This window comes from Galeopterus variegatus, unplaced genomic scaffold (genome assembly GCF_000696425.1).
Source record: "Galeopterus variegatus unplaced genomic scaffold, G_variegatus-3.0.2 Scaffold1718, whole genome shotgun sequence".
Classification (NCBI taxonomy): domain Eukaryota; kingdom Metazoa; phylum Chordata; class Mammalia; order Dermoptera; family Cynocephalidae; genus Galeopterus; species Galeopterus variegatus.
The window spans coordinates 114,951-131,955 of NW_007727829.1; the positions used below are offsets into that span (position 1 = coordinate 114,951).

The window sequence follows — 17,005 nt, forward strand, 5'->3', positions numbered from 1 at the left end:
AGCCAGTGAGCGGGAACCGGTCTGTATGTGGGCTCCGACCCCTCGGCGGGAGCGCCACCGCGCTCCCAAGCGGCGCACTGTAGCAGTGCGCCACCGGGCCGGCCCGGAAATTCTATTCTGTTTCTAATGTTTTCCCTTCCTATACACCCCAAGGTTATGTAACTATTCTTTCAAAAATTCTTCTAATATCCGTAGTGAGTTTTTCCTCCTTACATCTTTAATCCATTTGATTTAACTTTGAAGATATATTTTGAAATTTAAAAAACCTCTGATTTAAATTTGAAACTGTACATGTTAATAGTTATGATAAGTAAACTTTTAGCTTCTAAGGATGCATGAACACAGATATGTACCTGTGTGTATCTTTTTTGATGTAATTTTATACATATGTCTGGTGTTTACGTACGAAACATTTGGCAATCCTATACAGATGCTCTTCAACTTACAATGGGGTTACATTCTGATAAATCCATCGTAAACTGAAAATATCATTAAGTCAAAGATGCAGATGCATTTAATCTAATACACCAAACATCATAGCTTAGCCGACTTAAACTTGCTCAGAACACTTGCATTAGCCTACAATTGGGCAAAATCACCTAACACAAAGCCTATTTTACTATAGTTTTGAATATTCTCATGTAATTATTGAATACTGTGCTGAAAGTGAAAAATGGAATGGTAGTATGGGTACACGAAGTACAGTTTCCACTGAATGTGTGCACTGCTTTTGCACCATCATAAAGTTGAAGAATCGTAAATCAAACCATCCTAATAGTAATGTAAGTGTTCTGAGCATGTTTAAAGTAGTCTAGGATAAGCAGTGATGCTTGATAGGTCAGGTGTATTGAATGCATTTTTGATTTATGGTATTTTCAATTTACCAGTTTATCGGGATGTAACCCCATCATAAGTTGAGGAGCATCTGTAATGCTAAAGGTATTTACATAGGGAGAAAAAGCCATTTGCTTCCCAAAGTGTGATAATGTTAACATAGGACAGGATAATGGCTTTATGGTTGCTTATTTTGATTTTGTACTTTTGCTTATAGCTGAATAGAGTTTTCAAATTTGGCCCTTTTAAAAATAGACTTCCTTAGTAGAAATTGGTAATGGTTGTACAATATTGTAAGTGTACTTAATACCATCAAATTATACACTTTAAAATGGTTAAAATGGTAAATTTTATGTGAATGTGTATTTTACCACGATTAAAAAAGAAAAGAATCCCTTAAAACTTTGAAATTTACTTATCTATGTATACATTTCATGTGTCTGTTACGCGTATAACTAAATCTATAATATTCTTTTCTAGGAAGTTTTTTGTTTGTGTGTTTATGTACAGTTGCTACGAACATGTCTGAATATAGTTATATAAATATAACAAAACATTATAAATGATTCATTTTCAAACATTTTGTTTGAATAATGTAATTTAGGTAGCTTTTTTTTGCACTGCCACCTTTTATGTTAATAATGAAAATTTTCTCTATTTTAGCTTAAGAAAATTCGCTCACTCCTTGTTGCTGGAGCTGCACAATATGATTGCTTTTTCCAACACTTACGCTTGTTGGATGGAGCACTTAAACTTTCAGCTAAGGATCTTAGATCCCAGGTGGTTAGAGAAGCTTGCATTACTGTAGCGTAAGTATATCCCTTTTGTGATAAGTGTTTTTTATGAATTAATTTAGTGATCATTGATTTAATGTTCATTAAGTAAAGCAGTAGTAGCAGGATAACTCCAAAAAAGCATATATATGATCCAAAAGTGATTTTTATTATACATAAAGATTTAATTTGAATGATTTTTTAAAAAATCTTTCTTAACATCTCTTTATTCCGGGCTGGCCCGGTGGCACACTGCTACAGTGCGCCGTTTGGGAGCATGGCGGCGCTCCCGCCGAGGGTTCGGATCCCACATACAGACCGGTTCCCGCTCACTGGCTGAGCGAGGTGCGGGTGCAACACTGAGGGTTGCGATCCCGTTGCCGGTCCCGGTCCAGTACGGGCGCGACACTGAGGGTTGCGATCCGTTGCCGGACACGAAAAAAGACAAAAAGGGAAGGAAAAAAAAAAAAATCTCTTTATTCCAACCATAAAATTTGTGTTTATATGTCTAAAGCCTACTGTTGGATTTTTGGTCATTAACTCTATGAGGATAAGAAGAGAAGGAATCAGTCTAGAGACTAGCTATATTCACTTTTCTCATCACTAATCTGTATATTAAGCACTCTATTTCTGATATTTTAGCAATTATACTGAAATTGCAGTATGTATCATTAGCTTATCAAAATCTAAACTTATTCTGTACATTTATAGTCTTCCACAATACAAAGATAGTAGGACACTTAAATTCCACTCACAACTACTCCTAACCTTCATACAGTTTTTAGGTATGTTGTTGTATAAGCATTCCTTTGAAGATGGGGAACACAAAGATGCTTACTATCAATATTTCTAATCAGGATCGTACTAGATTTTCTATTCAGAACAGGGAGGAAAAAAAGGTATTAAAAACTATGAGGATTGCAAGAAAAGGAACAGAACTGCCATTGTTAATAGGTGATATAATTACCCATGCAGAAAACTACAAGAGAATTTAGAGATAAATTATTATAATTAAGGGACTTTAGCAAGGCTGCTAGATACAAGTCAATATACCAAAATGATCGAATATCTCTAAATAGCAAAAAAAACCAAAAACAAAACAAGCATCCACAAAACGTAACCTCCAAAAATTAACTTAAAACAGGTCTAGCCCTCTTGGAGAAAAATGGACAAAATATTTAAAATAACTCTTGTCAGATAATGACATTGGACAGGGCAGGACTGGGATTCTTGAAAGACACAAATAAGTTGAGCAGTATGGTCAGCACAGTTTTTACCTGGAGGCATTTTCTAGAACATGGGAAAGAGAGGGGAAATCTAAGCAGAGCAAGTTGAGGACTGAGTTGAAGACAGAGACTGGAGTTCTTTGGAAAGCTGAGATGACCAAAATTTGCAGTGCAGAGTACTGGAGAGAAGAGAGATACACAGAAAAAGAGCACTAAATACTGATCTGTGCATGTGAAAGATACAACTCCCTGAGGAGGGGAAAGAACTAGTGTCTGGGAGCTCATATAGGGCTAGGAGAGGTTCAAGATCTGTCCAGCCAGAAGTGAGAAACTTTGTTGAACACCCAGGGCATTCAGCAGAGACCCCAGAAAGGCCATAACATAGGAATAGCACTACACTAGCTCTAAAGTAAGGCTACTGTAGACCCTGCCTCTAATGATCTAGCTGATTTCCAAGTACATTTCTTGCCTACCAGAACAAAACTCACACTCTTTAAAGGAAGGCAACAACATCCAGACACGGGGGATACCTCCCTGCTTTTCATTTTAGGTTCCTTTTTGCCTGTAACTCTAGACATTGGAAAACTGACAGAACTAAACACTAGTAAATAGGTCTGAGTTTCAGTACCTCTTTGAAATAAGAACCTGAATTTTTGGACCAAAAATGGGTATTTTCACTAAGATATAAATGTATAGAAATTAACCAATGATGAAAGTATTGTTAGAACTGTGAGTGATTACAGCATTCTTCCTAAGTGTTTTAACTAAAATCATACAATTAAAGGCTGAATTAGTTGTTTAACTACAAATTTGGAGAGAGAAGACACTTGTCCTTAAGACCACCCAACTAACTAGCATACGAGGGTACTTCAAAAAGTTTGTGGAAAATAGAATTAAAAGATAAATCTTTCTATGACCTTTTTGAAGTACTCTCATATGGTAGATTTGTATTTTCAATCATGGATTCTGAAATCCTACCCCAAAGATGTCAGAGAGTATTTATGACTAAAAAAGTGGTGGCACCATTAGTAGCCAAAGAGAATGTCTTAAGAAGCATTGATGTGGGTTAAGGTTTTGAAATTACTTGTAAAAAGACTGATATTGGGGCAGAAAAATGGAAATATCTGATGGATAAAGACTAAAGATTTGAGCAATCAGAGCTAATTGTTTTACCTTAGAGTTAATAGTTAAATTCTGAGATCAAGATGAGTTCTCCAAGTGCCATTGCAAAGAAATGAGTAAAACGTCAGATTTCAACTTTGGACTAGCCAGCTAAAGGATGAGAGAAAGAAGAGAATATATAGTATTTGCACTCCCCTTTCTCTCTTTTGTTGTTCTGCCATTAGAACTGATTAAAGTAAAAATCCCTAAGTTAATTCAATAAAAGAATATTTTAGAATTATATGCTCCTATCTGTATTTAATGTTAAACTATTAAAAAAACACTTTTCATTTTCCTTTATAGTCATCTTTCAACAGTTTTGGGAAACAAGTTTGATCATGGTGCTGAAGCCATTGTACCTACGCTTTTTAATCTTGTCCCAAATAGTGCAAAAGTCATGGCAACCTCTGGATGTGCAGCAATCAGATTCATCATTCGGGTAGGTTCTTCTTTCTTCTCTTTCTCCCCTTTTTCTCTCCCTCCTCCCCTTCTTCCTCACCCTTCCCCTCCTCTCCCCTCTCTGTCTCACTCTCCCTCTCTCTCATTCTCAATGCACTTAAATAAGTCATTGGAGTGTTTTTTTAACCCCAAAGGAAAATCACTTTTTGAATTACTTTTGAATTATTATTCCAATAGTGAAAGCAATATATGGTCATTATAGTCATTTTGGAACATGTAAATAATACAGAGGATTACAAAGTAAACATGCTTATATGCAGAATATAATATATATGCCGTACATATGAGTACATGCAAGAGTACTTCAAAAAGTTGGTAAAAAAGATACAATTGAAAGATAATACAAATTTTCCAAAGAACTTTTTGAAGTACGCTTGTCTATATGTATGTACATGTACATTTGTGTGTGTGATAACAAATATTATAGTCAGCGATAAAAGATGATAGGCAAATTTTTAATATTTCTCTTAATCTGTATCTTGAGGATACCCAAAAGGACAGAGTTAAAAATAAGTCTCTTTCCTTGAATTGTACTCTTCTATAACTAATCACTCTAGCCATTTAGTGTATACTTTTCCAAACTTTTATTCTGTGCCTATACAAACATATTTTCTACACAAATAGAAAATGTAAATATATTATGTAAGTATACATGTAAATATATATACACACAAGGAGTCTTCAAAAAGTTCGTGGAAAAATTCATATTATCCAATATTACTAGGTTTTATTTGATTTGTTTCATTCCATTCAGATCTAAGTCTAAGTGGCCATACCCATACGAGGTGCTGCTTCTTTCCTTTAAACTTAATTACAAATACCTGAGCCTATCAAGCTTCTGTGTGGCCACCCTTTCATCTTTTTCCTGAGTCATTTGGTTCACCTAAAAGAATTTACTAAGCGTCTCATTAATCTAAGCAGGAAGAAAATATGCATAGTTCCTCTACCTTTTAGGAAAAGTGAATATGTTAAAAGTTGAGACCATCCGAACTTTTTTCTTATAAAATTTTTTCATTACTTCCGAAATACAGTAACTTTATTGTATATTTCAATGTTAAATGCTCCATATGCATTTTGTTCCTGCATAGAATATTCCTTTAATATTTGTGGGGTTGCAGACAAGAACAGAAGTGATACCGATATACCAAAATTGTACATCTTTGAAAGTAATGTATAAATTAAGAAATGTGTTCAGTAAGTTATATTCTATTATCCTACTTTGAATATATAATTATGGGAAAAAAACCACTCTAGTTTCAAAGCTGGCAACACATTAAACCACCAAATTTAATCATTATTGAGCATATTTGGGGATGTTATTTTTGGCATCACAGTATTTGGGTGGTTCATAATTTAAAGAAAAATATATTTTCTAAATTATTAAATATTTTTGCAAATAAAATTCATATTATCCTTTAATTCCATTTTTCCACAAACTTTTTGAAGTACCCTTGCATATACATATAAAATATGTTCTTTAACTTGTACTTGGGCATGTACTTGGGCAGCTTCCCTTGTCCATACATGTAATTCTTTTTAATGTCTAAGCCAGTCCTCTATTAAAGGATATAGTATCAAATTGTCCTCACCATTGTTCTTCCTGGAGCCCCTTTTCTCTGTCCCTTTGCCAATACTGTCTATTATCAGTCTCTTTAAGATCTTACAGTTAATAAATGGAATATTATTTCATATTCTATTTTATATTTCCTAGGTTATTAGGGGTTGTTAGTTCTTTTTTCCTTTTATAATTCTATGAATTGCTGATTTATGCTCTGCATTTTTTCCTCACTTATTTCTAAGACCTTTTTATATATCATAAGGATAATAATACTGTGTTATATATGTTGCAGTATTTTCTTACAGTCTGTCATTTCTTCAAATAATGTTTAAGCTATTTTTTTATATATCGAAGTTTTAAATTTTTATGTGTTGAGACATTGCTCCTTTTGTGGTTTTTGTTATAGTTAAAAAAAAAATAGTTAAAAGCTTATGAGTTTCTTTCAAATATTGCTTTACCAAAAACTGTTCTTTTTCAGCAGTAAAACCTAATGCCTATTAAAAATCTATGAATCTATGAAGATGGGGTACTTTTTTTCTATTTGAACATTTTTTAAGGTTTTCTATAGCCTAGAACCTTCATAACAGTGTTGGAAAGTACTGAGAATTAATGAGATCTTTCTTTTATCCCTGACTTTAGTGGGATCATATTTAACTTTAATTAGATATGCTATTTGTGATAGGTTTTTATGGATACACTGTATTATATTATGGATATTTCCTCCTATTTATATTTTGCTAAATTTTGATCAGGAATAGATGGTGAATTTTATTAAATATCCTTTTAATATCTTTAGAAATGATAATCTCTGGTTTTTCATTTATTCATTGTACACTCAGGAACTAAATTCTGCTTAGCCATTATACATAATGATACTGCTAGATTCAGGTGGTTATTATTTTAGTTAAGATTTTGGCATTCATTTCAATGAACAAATCTTTTTTTTTGTCATGTAGTTGATTGTACATGTCTGTGGGGTACAGAGTTGAATATCAGTACCTGTGTGCAATATGTGATGCTCAAATCAGGATAATTAGTATATTCAGCATTATACATGTAATCATTTTTTATGGCCCTTAACCAATTACTCCCTTACTCCCGCCACCCCACCAACCTCCCCCTTTCCCACCTCTGGTAACCTCAGTTCTGTTCTCTCCTTTTGAAAGTTCAACGTATCATTGTGTTATTGTGGTTGTTGTATCTTTCTTTTTTTAAAAAGAAATTATTTGTTTGTTTTTTTAGCTCCAACTTATGAGTGAGGACATTTGGTAGTTCTCTTTCTGTGCCCAGCTTATTTCACTTAACATGATTTTCTCTAAGTCAATCCCTGTTGCTGCAAATGGCAGAATTTCATTCTTTTTTATGGCAGAATTGTATTCCACTGTGTGTATATACCACATTTTCCTTATCCAGTTGTCTGATGATGGACATCTAGGTTGTGAACAAGTCTTTGGTGAAATTTTTTGTATTTTGCCTGTTTTGCAAATTTTGTTATTATATTATTCTGTTATTAGAGTTTGATAACATCTGAAATTATCTCAATGTTTTAGACTCTGGGCATCTTGAATCTCTTGAAATGCTGGTTATTTGTATTTTCTTAGAATATCAATTTTACATAGATTTTAAGAATCTTTGGCATAAGGTTGCATGTTATATTCTCTTCATTTAAAAGTCTCTATCAATGTGGTTATATAACCATTTTTTCTTATTATAATTTTATACATCCTTTTTTATATATACTTGGCAGATACAGTATTATGGGTCCTTTACAAGCTTAAATTTTTAGTTTTATTGGTTCTTATTGGTTTTTAGTTTTATTGGTGAGGTTATTGAATTTTTTTTCTAACTCTTTAGTTTCTGTATTTAAAGTTTCTTTTTTCTTTTTTCCTTTTCTAGATTTTTGTGGTATATTCTAAATTTTGTGTTATAATTCGTCATAGTTTTTTCTTATTTAATATTATAAGGTTATAAGTTTTCTTCTGCGTTTGGCATTGGCAGCATCCCAGTGATTTATGTGTATCACATTCTCTTTGATTTATATTTCTCAATCATTTGTAATTTCCATTTCAATTTTCTCTTTGAATTACATAATAATGTTTTCATTTTTCAGATAGTTCTTTTGTTCTCATTGTCATTATTTTCTCCTTTTCTGACATATTGATCAGAGAATTTGGTTATATGATTTCTTCTTTAGTGAATGACTTGAAATTTTATGTGTCATAGTACCTCATCAGTTTATATATGTAGTTCATTAGAATTTGCAAAATATGGAATTCTTTGACAGAATATAAAGTACTTGTGCATCACTAAGTGTAGCTTACGTTTTATTTATGTTATTCAAATTCTTTCTGGTCTTTTCTTTTCTCTTTTTCCAGCTGGCCAATACAAGCATTGAACCATTGACCTTGGTGTTATACCATCATCCTCTAACCAACTGAACTAACCAGTCAGCCCCCTTATTTTTTTTTTTCAATCTACTTTATTTGTCAAATTCTGATTCTCATTTTGTCAATTTCACTTTCCTAACAGTTCTTACTTTATGTACTTTATGTATGCTCAAATTTTTTGACTATTATCATCTTGCCATAGTAATTTTTTTTCTCTCTTTTCTGTTTTCTATTCATATGCTTCTTACTTGTTTCTTTTTTCTTTTCTCCCTTTTTGTAATTTAGAAGTTTCTTACTCTTTGTCAGTATCAAGAATAAAACCTTTGCTTTACTCATATCCACCTTTTATTTTTACACTTTTTCCTGCCTTTTAAAAAGTGTACATTTTACCTCATTCATGTGATTTTTTCCCTTTAACCATTGAGTTAAATTTACAAAAGATATTTTCATTTTCAGCAATTAAAATTTCTGTTTTTTTTTTTTTTTTTTGCTTTTATTCCTGACCAGGATTTATTGGATACTCTTACTTCCCACTTTTTAATTGTTTCTGGGTCGTTCGTGTTTGCGTTTTCTCAATTTTTAATGCACATTTTTATCTTTGTATATTTTGAAATGGCTTTTCTTTGGCCTTACACAAGGACTGAGAATTTGACTGTTGAACTTTAAGTTCACTTTTCTTTTTCCTCAGAATTGTTTTCTTGTTTGTTGTTGTCTCTAAAAAGTAAGATATCATTTGATTCTTTTATAGCAAAACAACAACAAAACAACCTTTAGGAAGATAGTCCCTTTGCATGAAGAATTCCCCCACAGCAGGTCTAGGAATAGATTGTTTTTTATTAGTACTATCTTTATACAATAGACAAGGATTTCTTACTAAAATGAATTTTCTTTAGACTTATGTTAATTTTCATGGATCATTTCTTTATTTAGTGCTTCTGTCTTATTTTCCCAGGTTTTTTTCCTTCTTACTCTTGTTATACAGATTCTGAGATCCTCAATGTCATTTATCATTTCTTAAACAATTTTTCGTCTTTTTATCTTACATCTATGTATATTCTCAGGAAAATTGGTACCCATTTTGCTGTTCTCAGGCTTTACATTTTATTGTTCTTTTGGGGGTGGGTGGGCTGGCTGGTAAGGAGATCTGAGCTCTTTTTTTGTTTTTTTGTTTTTTTTGTCCTTTTTGAGACCGGCCGCACTGCGCTCAGCCAGTGAGCTCTGTGCGCGCCAGTCATCCCTATATAGGATCCGAACCCGCGGCGGGAGCGCTGCTGCTCTCCCAGCGCCGCACTCTCCCGAGTGCGCCACGGGCTCGGCCCGAGATCTGAGCTCTTGACCTTGGTGTTATAACATTACACTCTAACCAACTGATTTATCCTTCTAGCCTTCACATTGTTCATTTTCAATGAACTTTTCTTATGTTATTGATACACTACCCTACCATCTCACTAAAATTACACATCAGTGTTGTTTAATTTTTTCAGCATTATCTCCTTTTTTCTGTGTTTTGTTTGTTTCCCAGGGGACTACTTCCTTAGCTTGCTCTAGATTTCTAATTCTTAGAGAAGCTTCCCCCCCCCCATTGTCAACTTGAATTAATAAATTAAAGTCTAAATTGTTGTGATTTGGTGTTTAGTTGAATGCTTCATCTGTAATTGTGAAAGTCACTTTTTATTATTTTCCTTTGATACAACTCCCCCAAAATATGGTGTAGCAACTACTAGGTTAATTTCTTCCCCCACCCCTGCTACTGTTGTGGACATGGTTGATCCAGCAGTAGAGTTATGAGAGGGGGGGGGGTTGATAAGACCTCCTGTGTATCTGTTGTGGCTGGGGGTTCTCCATGGACTTTACCATTTTAGTAATGTTTGGGGAATGGGTTCTTCTGGATGCGGCAGGGAGGAAGTAGGTACACAGAGCCCTTCTATACTGAATGTAACAGTCGAATTAGCAGGCAGGTTAGCACAATCTTGCATTATTCTCATCTTGAACAGCTTCAGGTCTATGGGTGGCTTCCCTGTCTAGTGGCTGAAAAGAAGTTGTCCTTTTATTTTGGTTGAGTTAGCTGTAGCAAGCACTGATGTACCACACACATTCTCCTTCAGTGAAAGACTTATTTCCCTAGTGCTGGGAGCACTGTTGGTAGATAGCCGTCAGCTAATAGCCTCTTTAAAGATTGCTTCAGCTGCAGAGAGCCACCTTGCTCACGGTCTTGCCCCTTCCCAGTATGGCCCGTATTCCAATAACTGACTGATATGGAAGTGCAAAGGCACTTCAAAAAGTTTGTGGAAAATAGAATTGAAAGATAATATGAATCTTCTCATGAACTTTTGAAATCCCATTATATAAAGGTTCGATCATCTTGGGCCAATTTGATACTGTTCTGAAGGATGATTTTAGCTCCAGAGCTTCCTAATGGCTTTGGGCAAAGATATCCTTGGGCTGCATCACAGTGTGACTTTTTCCTCTGTGGACTCCTGCTTCCTTCGCCTCACTTCCACGGGTGTTGATCTTAAGGGCACTTCTTATATCCTGCACTCTAAACTCCATCTCAGAGCCTACTTCCTAGGTAACTCAGGCTATACCATTAGCTCAGAAGAAAAATAGGAGATTTAAGGCATCAGTTATGTATACTTGGGTTACTGTTTTATTCTTATATCTATTATGAATGTTTTAGTCTTTGATTTACTAAAGTAGAGCATAAGAATTGCTAATCAAAATCAGAAGATTATGTCTACCGAACTTTTACTTGAATTCTAGAGAGGTGTGGTTCAGCCAGAATGAAAGTTCTATTAAAATCATCATTTCAGGGCCGGCCCGGTGGCGCACTGCTACAGTGCGCCGCTTGGGAAGCGTGGCGGCGCTCCCGCCGAGGGTTCGGATCCCACATACAGACCGGTTCCCGCTCACTGGCTGAGCGAGGGGCGGGCGCAGCACTGAGGGTTGCGATCCCGTTGCCGGTCCCGGTCCGGGATGGGTGCGACACTGAGGGTTGCGATCCGTTGCCGGACACGAAAAAAGACAAAAAGGAAAAAAAAAATCATCATTTCAAAGTGTATTCCCAAAAGTTAAGGATATAGATTCACTCTGATTACCTACTTTGATGACATTGCAATTACTGTTTTCTACCAACAGAAGCCATGGTATTTCAGAAAATGTAGCCAATACATGCTCAGTCCCTCTTAGTGCTTCCTCTCCCAAAAACCATACTGTCCTAACAATTGTTTGCAGTTATTCAGTTAACTTGTCTTTGTTATATAATATTCAATCCACAGCTGTCCTTTCAAAATTATATCATCATTACTATTACTTTAATTTGGAAAAACTTTTCAAGACTGATCTTTATTTCTCTCAAAATCTGATTTACGGTCTTTTTGTCCTTTTGTAACTAAATAGTTGAATGTAAGGCAAATAGAAGAAAGGACTATGTGAAGTGCATAGTATTTTTAACCTTTTCTAAAACATCTTTTTCAGCATACTCATGTACCCAGACTTATACCTTTAATAACAAGCAATTGCACATCAAAATCAGTTCCTGTGAGGAGGTAAGTTTTGGAAAAAATATTTGTTTTACTATTTTCCTTTGCACTAGGCGTTGTTATTGCATTATGTTTAAATTTTAGTCTGGTACAAAAATTGGTTATTAATTTCTTGCCTTCCAAAAACTGTAATAAAAAATTTTAAGCATATCTCATGTAAAGGAAAAGGGATGAAGCAATTATTACGACCACTCACCTCTCTCAGTTTTATGATATTAAGCTTTGGTTTATTTCATCTGCTGGTTGCCTTGGTTTTCAGAAAACATGGAGTCTTGAGTCAGGCCCGGGCTAGAGTACTACAGTTGCCACTGACCGACTATCCTACCTCCGGCAATTATTTTACTGCTGTGAACCTCAGTGTCTATATATGTTCGTAGGGCTAATGATGTAGACCCTATAGAGTGTCATCCCCTGTAGAGGATTAAATGTAATAGACATTAGTAGGACTTAACCTAGTGTTTGGAACAGTGTAAATAGCCATCTTAAGACTATTGGTCAGTTCTCTCTCTCTCTTTCTTTTTCTCTTTCTCTTTCTCTCTCAAAAATTGATTTCTGCCATTTTTAACTCACCACTATCACCATCAATAATAAAGACAGGAAAAACAAGATTTGTGCATTTGATGTTTAAGAAAATTATAAAGAACTCTCTCCCTTTTATAATTTGATAAATATATTTATTTAAATACTTTGAATGTTAGGAAGAAGCAGAATAAGACATTATTATTTCCTTCAAGTGGTTCAAAATTTTGGCAACAGTTGTCCAGTTATCTCTCTCTTACGTCAGGGTTGAGCAAGCAACAGCCCACAGGTCAAATCTGGCCAACAGTCTAGTTTTGTACAGCCCACAAGCTTAGCATTTTTTAAGTGTTTTTTAACGGTGGTTAAATGAGGGGGGTGGGGAGAATATGAGACAGAGACTGTATGTGGTCTGCAGAGCTTAAAATATGTACTTACTGGCCCTTTACAGAAAAAGTTTACCAACCCATGTTTTACATTGAAGAATATGGTAATTAGAAAAATAGGAATGTGACAGAGAATAGGGAATCGGGGAATGTATCATAAAATTGCCTTGAAAATGGACAGCAATCCACTAACAGTTGGGGAAGTGAGTGGGGTACATCCTAACCAAATATGTAAAGCTATGCCACATGCTGCAGAGCCACCAGATAGGCCACTGGGTCCAGAACACATGATAAATGGAAGGTGTCAGTGGCAAAAGAGGCTGGTTGGGGGATGAGTAGGTTGATGTGATAGTTGAGAGCCTTGACTGTCATGATGAAGAATTTTGACATTATTCTGTAGGTAGCAGGAATCTTTGACAGGTGTAGATTTTTGGTAAGGAGGTAATGTCATCCATCCTAATTTTTATTCCAGCTATGAACAGTGATTGAAAAGGTATAATGAGAAGCATTAGTTTATTTAAATAGTTGTTGTAATTAATATAAGAGAGAAGCAGGGTCTGAGGTAGAGCTGTATTGATGCTAACTGAAGGAGATTTTATTTAATAAATAAATTTAAGATTTATTTCATGTGTAGAAATGAGACTTGAAGGGTCTGGCTGGTTAGCTCAGTTGGTTAGAGTGTGGTACTGATAACACCAAGATCCAGGGTTCCATTCCTGTGCCAACCAGCCGCCAAAAAAAAGATGAGATGTGATAATTGGGTATGAATGAGGAAGTAGTGTCAAGTGCTACAGACTGAATTCTGGAGTCATAATGCCAGGGTTCAAGCTCTATCATGTTAGACAAGTTAATTTAACCTCCCTATTCTTCATTTCCTAATCTGTATGTGGCTACAAGAGTGGGTTTGAGAGGGTAAGAGTTAATTTATTCTTTTGTATGTAGTGTTTCTGTTGACATTCACTGCCTATGTGGAGTCTGGTTGGAACTTTGACTTAACAGCTGAGGTGAAGAACCAATGCTGGAGATATAGGACTAGATGTGAGAATTATATCTGATGGTCAGAGCTAAGGGAACAGAGGATGTTGCCCAAATAAAAAGACTATAAAAGAGAGGTGGGCTAAGATTTGCACCAACCAGGTGAGTATCTGTTTAAGGATAGGTGAAGAAGAAGTGTGAATAAAGGACGAAAAACAGGACAGAGCTGAGTCATCAGATGCCGAGGAAGAAGAGGAGCTCTAAAATGAGACAGTTGAAGAAGTTGAGAACTAGAGGGCTTAGGAGAAAATGTATGCAAACTTGATTCAAAATCATGTACGTACATATTTAAGAAATGAATGATCAAGGTTGTCATGTCTTTCTTGGTCACCAGTGTATATCTTTAATGTCTAGTGCATAGTAGACATTTGATAAATATTTTTTTAAATTAACAAATGAAATTTGTTAAATTTTATATTTGACAAGCATTTTAAGTTAAAATTGTGGGGAAATCTTAAGGTCTTTTTGAACTATTTAGTATAGAAATAGTTGTATCCTTAAGGTAAATTAGATACCACAGTTAAGGTATCTAAAAACATGTCTTATGCTATAATTCAGGGGACAAAGTGTAGTATTATAAAAGAAAGTGTTAATGTATTTCCCAATACAACATTTAGTTATTACTTAACTCTTATTTTTCAGGCGTTCATTTGAATTTTTAGATTTGTTGTTACAAGAGTGGCAGACACATTCACTTGAACGGTATGCACTGCCTTTTCCTCCCTTCTTCCTCTGCCACCTACCTTTCCTCATTGTTACCAGTTCCTTAGAAGTTTATGGTATTCATTTTGCATTATTTCTCATTTTGCTTTAAAGGTTATTTGTACTGATTTTCCTTTAAAGCTGTGGTGTTGTGCTCTTCTTACTCATTGCAGCTATGAATAGTATGATTTTTGGGGTGGGGCAGGTGAGTTGTCTCTTAAGCAGAATAGGTTATATAAGAAAGTCCTAATTTGAATTGGGCAAAAATTTAAAAATGTGTATTTACTCACGTGAGATAGGTTTCCTGTAGTGCAATCAATCCTGTAATGAATTATTTAAAATATAGAGAGGGAAGAACCTTCCTTTCCTTTTCAGAGGAAAAAGATTTAAAAGTATTTATGGGGAAGTATCTCCATACCAGTTGTCAGAGGTCATTGGTAAGGTGTATGCTGAGCAGTGTCTAATGTAACTCTGAGATGAACAAGAAGAAAAGGTGGGCAACTAGTGGTCACTGGCTGTATGCATGACTGTGTTTCTCATTAGTTTCCATTTTGAAGCATGGGAGATAAGAGATACCTGCATTTATCTTGAGTATGTTGTTGATTTTTCATTTTTATGGAAATCTTTAAATCTGTGCACACCTCATTTTTTAAAAATAGAATATGTTTAATGTAGGCATGATGTAATTCCAAGTTTTCTTTAAGTTCTTTTTTGGCAGCTGCTATTCAATTTGATCAGATCATAACCAATCATACTTTTAGCAAATGATTTTCTACAATAGTGGGTTAGTGAAAAACCACACAGAAGGTTGTTTTTTCTCTAATTTATTAAAAATTTTGAATTTGGGTACTAAATATTTGTACAGTATCTGGATTTCATATAAAAATAAGTATTTTCAGATTTACGGTGATTGGATTGTCGGAAGGAAACCATACATGAATGAAATATATGGGGCATATTGTGCACTAATTAATTTTTTACCTTGCCTACCCTTTTGTGATTAATGTGTAACATATAGGCAGTAAGTTCATTTGTAGTGAAATATACAACTTTAATACATGAATCTAAAGATGTTTTTATTTTATAGACATGCAGCTGTCTTGGTTGAAACAATTAAAAAGGGAATTCATGATGCGGATGCTGAGGCCAGAGTGGAGGCAAGAAAGTAAGTCAGTAGTGTTTTTTTTGTGACATTTTAAACATACTTCAGTACTTTTCTTTTTTAAGTAATTGTAGTGGGAGAATGAAAATATCAGAGGTGTCTCAAGGATTCTACTTGACTAGTTCTTCAGTAAACTTGAGATTGGTTTTCTCCATTAAATCTGTTCTAGATGTCTAACAGCCTGCTTCAAATTGTCATTTGTGTAATCGTCAGTATTCCCATTCCATCCTAACCTGTCATTTATTCAGCATGTATTGTATACCTGATACCGTGCAAGACACTTGATCTGTGTTATTTTCTAATCCTTAAAATGATCCTGCAAAGGTGGCATTATCTCCATAGATGGCAACTGAACTTTGGAGTTTTGGGGGTTACCCAAGGCTACATAATCATAAATGGCACAATGAGCTTTTTTTTTAATTTTGTTTTGTTGATATACAATGCGGTTGATTATTGTGGCCCATTACTGAAACCTCCCTCCCTCCTCCCTCTCGCCCCTCCCACCCAACAATATCCTTTCTGTATGCTTGTCGTGTCAACTTCAACGAATTGTAATTGTTATGTCTTCTTCTCCCCCCCCCCCCGGGTTTGTGTGTGTGTGTTTTTTTTTTTTTTTTTTTNTGATTGCTCTGGCTAGTACTTCCAACACTACGTTGAATAGGAGTGGTGAGAGTGGGCATCCCTGTCTAGTTCTGGTTTTTAAAGGAAAAGCTTTCAGCTTTCCCCATTCAGGATGATATTGGCAGTGGGTTTTTTCATATATGGCTTTAATTATGTTGAGATACTTTCCACCTATACCTGACTTATAGAGGGTCTTTGTCATGAATGAATGTTGAATTTTATCAAATGCTTTTTCAGCATCTATGGAGGTGATCATATGGTCCTTGTGTTTGATTTTATTAATATGGTGTATCACATTTATTGATTTGCGTATGTTGAATCTACCTTGCATCCCTGGGATGAATCCCACTTGATCGTGGTGAATAATTTTGTGTATGTGTTGTTGTATTCTGTTTGCTAGTATTTTAGTGAGGATTTTTGTATCTATATTCATCAAGGATATCTGCCTGTAGTATTCTTTTTGGTTATATCTTTACCTGGTTTTGGTATCAGGATGATGTTTGCTTCATAGAATGAGTTTGGGAGATTTGTGTCTGTTTCAATCTTTTGGAATAGTTTGTAAAGAATCGGTGTCAATTCCTCTTTGAATGTTTGGTACAATTCTCCTGTGAATCCATCCGGTCCTGGGCTTTTCTTTGTTGGGAGC

The 17,005-nt window shown here is 34.9% G+C and overlaps 1 protein-coding gene across 8 annotated transcripts in view; it reads left to right on the forward strand.

Annotated features, from left to right (window-relative positions):
* Positions 1–17,005, forward strand: part of CLASP2 (cytoplasmic linker associated protein 2) — a 192,309-nt gene that overhangs the window by 69,576 nt on the left and 105,728 nt on the right. For all 8 annotated transcript variants that reach the window (XM_008578557.1, XM_008578556.1, XM_008578559.1 and 5 more), the window contains 5 exons: positions 1,498–1,643; positions 4,298–4,433; positions 11,873–11,943; positions 14,517–14,576; positions 15,664–15,741. In XM_008578557.1, the coding sequence (XP_008576779.1) occupies positions 1,498–1,643; positions 4,298–4,433; positions 11,873–11,943; positions 14,517–14,576; positions 15,664–15,741 (491 nt within the window). The remainder of the gene's footprint in view (positions 1–1,497; positions 1,644–4,297; positions 4,434–11,872; positions 11,944–14,516; positions 14,577–15,663; positions 15,742–17,005) is intronic.